This window comes from Neomonachus schauinslandi, chromosome 1, assembly GCF_002201575.2.
Source record: "Neomonachus schauinslandi chromosome 1, ASM220157v2, whole genome shotgun sequence".
NCBI lineage: Eukaryota > Metazoa > Chordata > Mammalia > Carnivora > Phocidae > Neomonachus > Neomonachus schauinslandi.
The window spans coordinates 120,541,718-120,544,546 of NC_058403.1; the positions used below are offsets into that span (position 1 = coordinate 120,541,718).

General features: G+C 51.4%; 1 protein-coding gene across 1 annotated transcript; it reads left to right on the plus strand.

Moving 5' to 3' along the window:
- Positions 1-435: 435 nt before the first annotated feature.
- On the plus strand, positions 436-1,123 carry LOC110570712 (proline-rich protein 23A-like). The gene is given in 3 exon segments (XM_044915428.1): positions 436-547; positions 550-930; positions 933-1,123. Coding segments are annotated over 3 exon segments (684 nt in total).
- The last annotated feature ends 1,706 nt before the right edge of the window (positions 1,124-2,829 follow it).

Sequence of the window (2,829 nt, forward strand, 5' to 3'; positions counted from 1 at the left end):
AGTTACACAAGTGTTCTGCCTTCTATAAGCCCATAAAAGTATTTCCTTAACCACAGCCTCGGCTATTGGGCTGCACAGATACCGCGATCTCTACGGGGCGGAGCCTCGGAAGGGGCGGAGCCTAGCTGACATTTTGCGACTTTGGTTCTGCCGGCGTCACTTGAAAGATCCGCGCAGATCGGTCAGTGTGAGAAACCAGGGATTCGAACGCCCGAGGCTGAGCCCTGCGCCCTTGCTGCGCCACCAGAACCCCAGGACTGCCGGCCTCCCAGGAGGCGCCCCCAGAACTCCAGGCACTCTCTGCGTCGCCCGGCGCCGCGCCCCGCCGCCCCCGGCCGCCTCACCTGTCGTCGAGAGCTGTCACTGCGTGCAGGACCCAGGCCCTCACACCCTCCAACAGGCCCCGGGAGCGCCGCCCGCAGCGCCGTCCAGGTGATGGGCAGCCGACCCCGCAACCCCAGCGCCTACCCTGAGCCAGGCTGGGAACCGCCGTCCGGAGAATCCCGCCCTGCCAAGCGCCGCCGAACCGAGGAGCCTGCGGGCCTGGAAGGCCTGGGGGGGCCCCGGCCGCCGGCGCACTCACCTCCGTGGTGGTCCTGGCCTCCGGCTGTGCCCTGCAGCTGCTCCTGGACGACGTCGACCTGGTGCTCGAGCCGGAGCCAACGTCGGCCCTGCAAGTGACCCTCGGAGAGCTCACCCTCGTGCTGGTCCCCGAGGCTCTCCTGCGCTCGGGAGGGCAGGGCCACTCGCCTGCCGGCCTGCAACAGGCCACTTTCCTGAACGCGCCCGGGCACACAGTCGCCGTCGAGCAGGGATTCTTCTGCGCTCCTGTCCCAGAGATGGCCGCCCAAGAAGAGGCCTACGAGGCAGACGCGGACCCCGAGTTCCTGCCGCCTCGCGTGGACCCTGCTGCTGGCTCCGTCCCTGGCCTTGGGCCCCCACCCCCAGTCCAAAGAGACGCTCTCCTCTCCGCTACTTCAACCTGGACGCCCACCTTCTGGAGCCCTTCCCCAACTCGCCACTCCAACCTCTACCTCCCTCTCCGAGTCCAGGTCCCCACGCGCGCCCCCAGCGCCCCCCGGATGCCTCCCGCAAGGCCCGGAGACGCCTGTTCCAGGAATGAACTGCTCCCGCAATATTGCCAGCAGGCTTCAGGCCCTAGTGATCCTCCATGACACACTGTGAGCACATGCCAACAGTCAGAGATGAAGCATCTTCATCATAGAGAGCGGGCAGCCGCGGTTTTTGTTTTTGTTAGTTTTTGTTTTGTTTTTTAGCTAAAATGCCTTGATCGGTAGCAGGCAAGGATACCTGGATAGATAGATAGATGATAGATAGATTAGATAGATAGATAGATAGATAGATAGATAGATAGATAGATAGATAATAGATAGATAGATAGATAGATAGATAGATAGATAGATAGATAGATAGAAGATAGATAGATGATAGAGTACTTCTGGTACGGACCTTGAGCCCAGAGAGTAGACCACATATAGCCAGCGATGGATTTTTAGATCCCTTGCCTGTGCTTGCTGCATGGGCTGTTTCTTCCACCTCGATCATCTTCAGCCAACCCTATTCTTATTTCACCCCTACTCTGGCTTCAAACTCATGTCATTTTTTCCCCAATGTATCTCCCTTTTCCATCACCTCCCAATGCATCTCTCCTTTCTCTCCATTTCACGTTGTTTTTCCTTCCTTTTGTAATTGTGAATTTGCCTGTATGAATTCCCCAATGTCCTTGGAGGTGCTTCCAATCACCAATTTTTTTTTATTTTTAGTATACACAATATTTATTCAAGAAGAGCTTTGTGAAAAAGATGGCAAGTAAACAGCAGGGAGAGAGGGATCAGTTGAAGTGCTACAGATCCAGTGACAGCCTCAGCAAACTCTTTGGGAGCTCTGGAGTTAGAATGACTGACCAGAGTTGTCCCAGTAAGGCTGAAATAGCCCAATTCCTTCATCAATCAGCCATTGGGTGTGAGGGACCAGGGAAGAATTGTTGCCCAAGGCAAGGCCACTTTCTTCAGCTGAGACAGTTTCTAAAGGGAATGACAGCTGAAGGCTGTCTGTCCATAGCACTCCTAGCACTTATGGAAACAATTCTCATTGAAGAGGAATCTGGTTGGTGCATCACACTGCCCACCACAACATCATAATATTGATTGTATTTATCATAACATTCATCTCCATTTATTCTGATCTTTAATTATGACTAGCAATAAAGAAATTATAATTTTCTTCGTATAGGTCTTGAATATTTGGATAAAGTCTGATCACCAATTTTTTTTAAAGATTTTATTTATTTGACAAAGAGAGACACAGCGAGAGAGGGAACACAAGCAGGGGGAGAGGGAGAGGGAGAAGCAGGCATCCCGCGGAGCAGGGAGCCCCGATGTGGGGCTCGATCCCAGGACCCTGGGATCATGACCTGAGCCGAAGGCAGATGCTTAACGACTGAGCCACCCAGGCGCCCATGATCACTAATTTTCTTTTTCTCTTTCTTCTTGCTTTCCAAACTCCTTTCCCTGGACCTGGTCAATCAAGATAAATGCGTACTGAATAAATAAATTAATAAATGGCACACAAATGTAATGCATTGGGCTTTTGGAAAATATTTCTAAAATTAGAATTGAAAAAACAGTGAAAATTATATTTAATGGAAGGAGGAAAGGAGAAGCTAGGACATTGTTGCATTACAGAAGCAGACTGTACAATGTCCTATTCCCCTGTAGTTTAACAATCAAATGGGTTATTTCTTTTTTTTCAAGTTTTTATTTAAATTCCAGTTAGTTAACATACAGCATAATATTAGTTTCAGGTGTA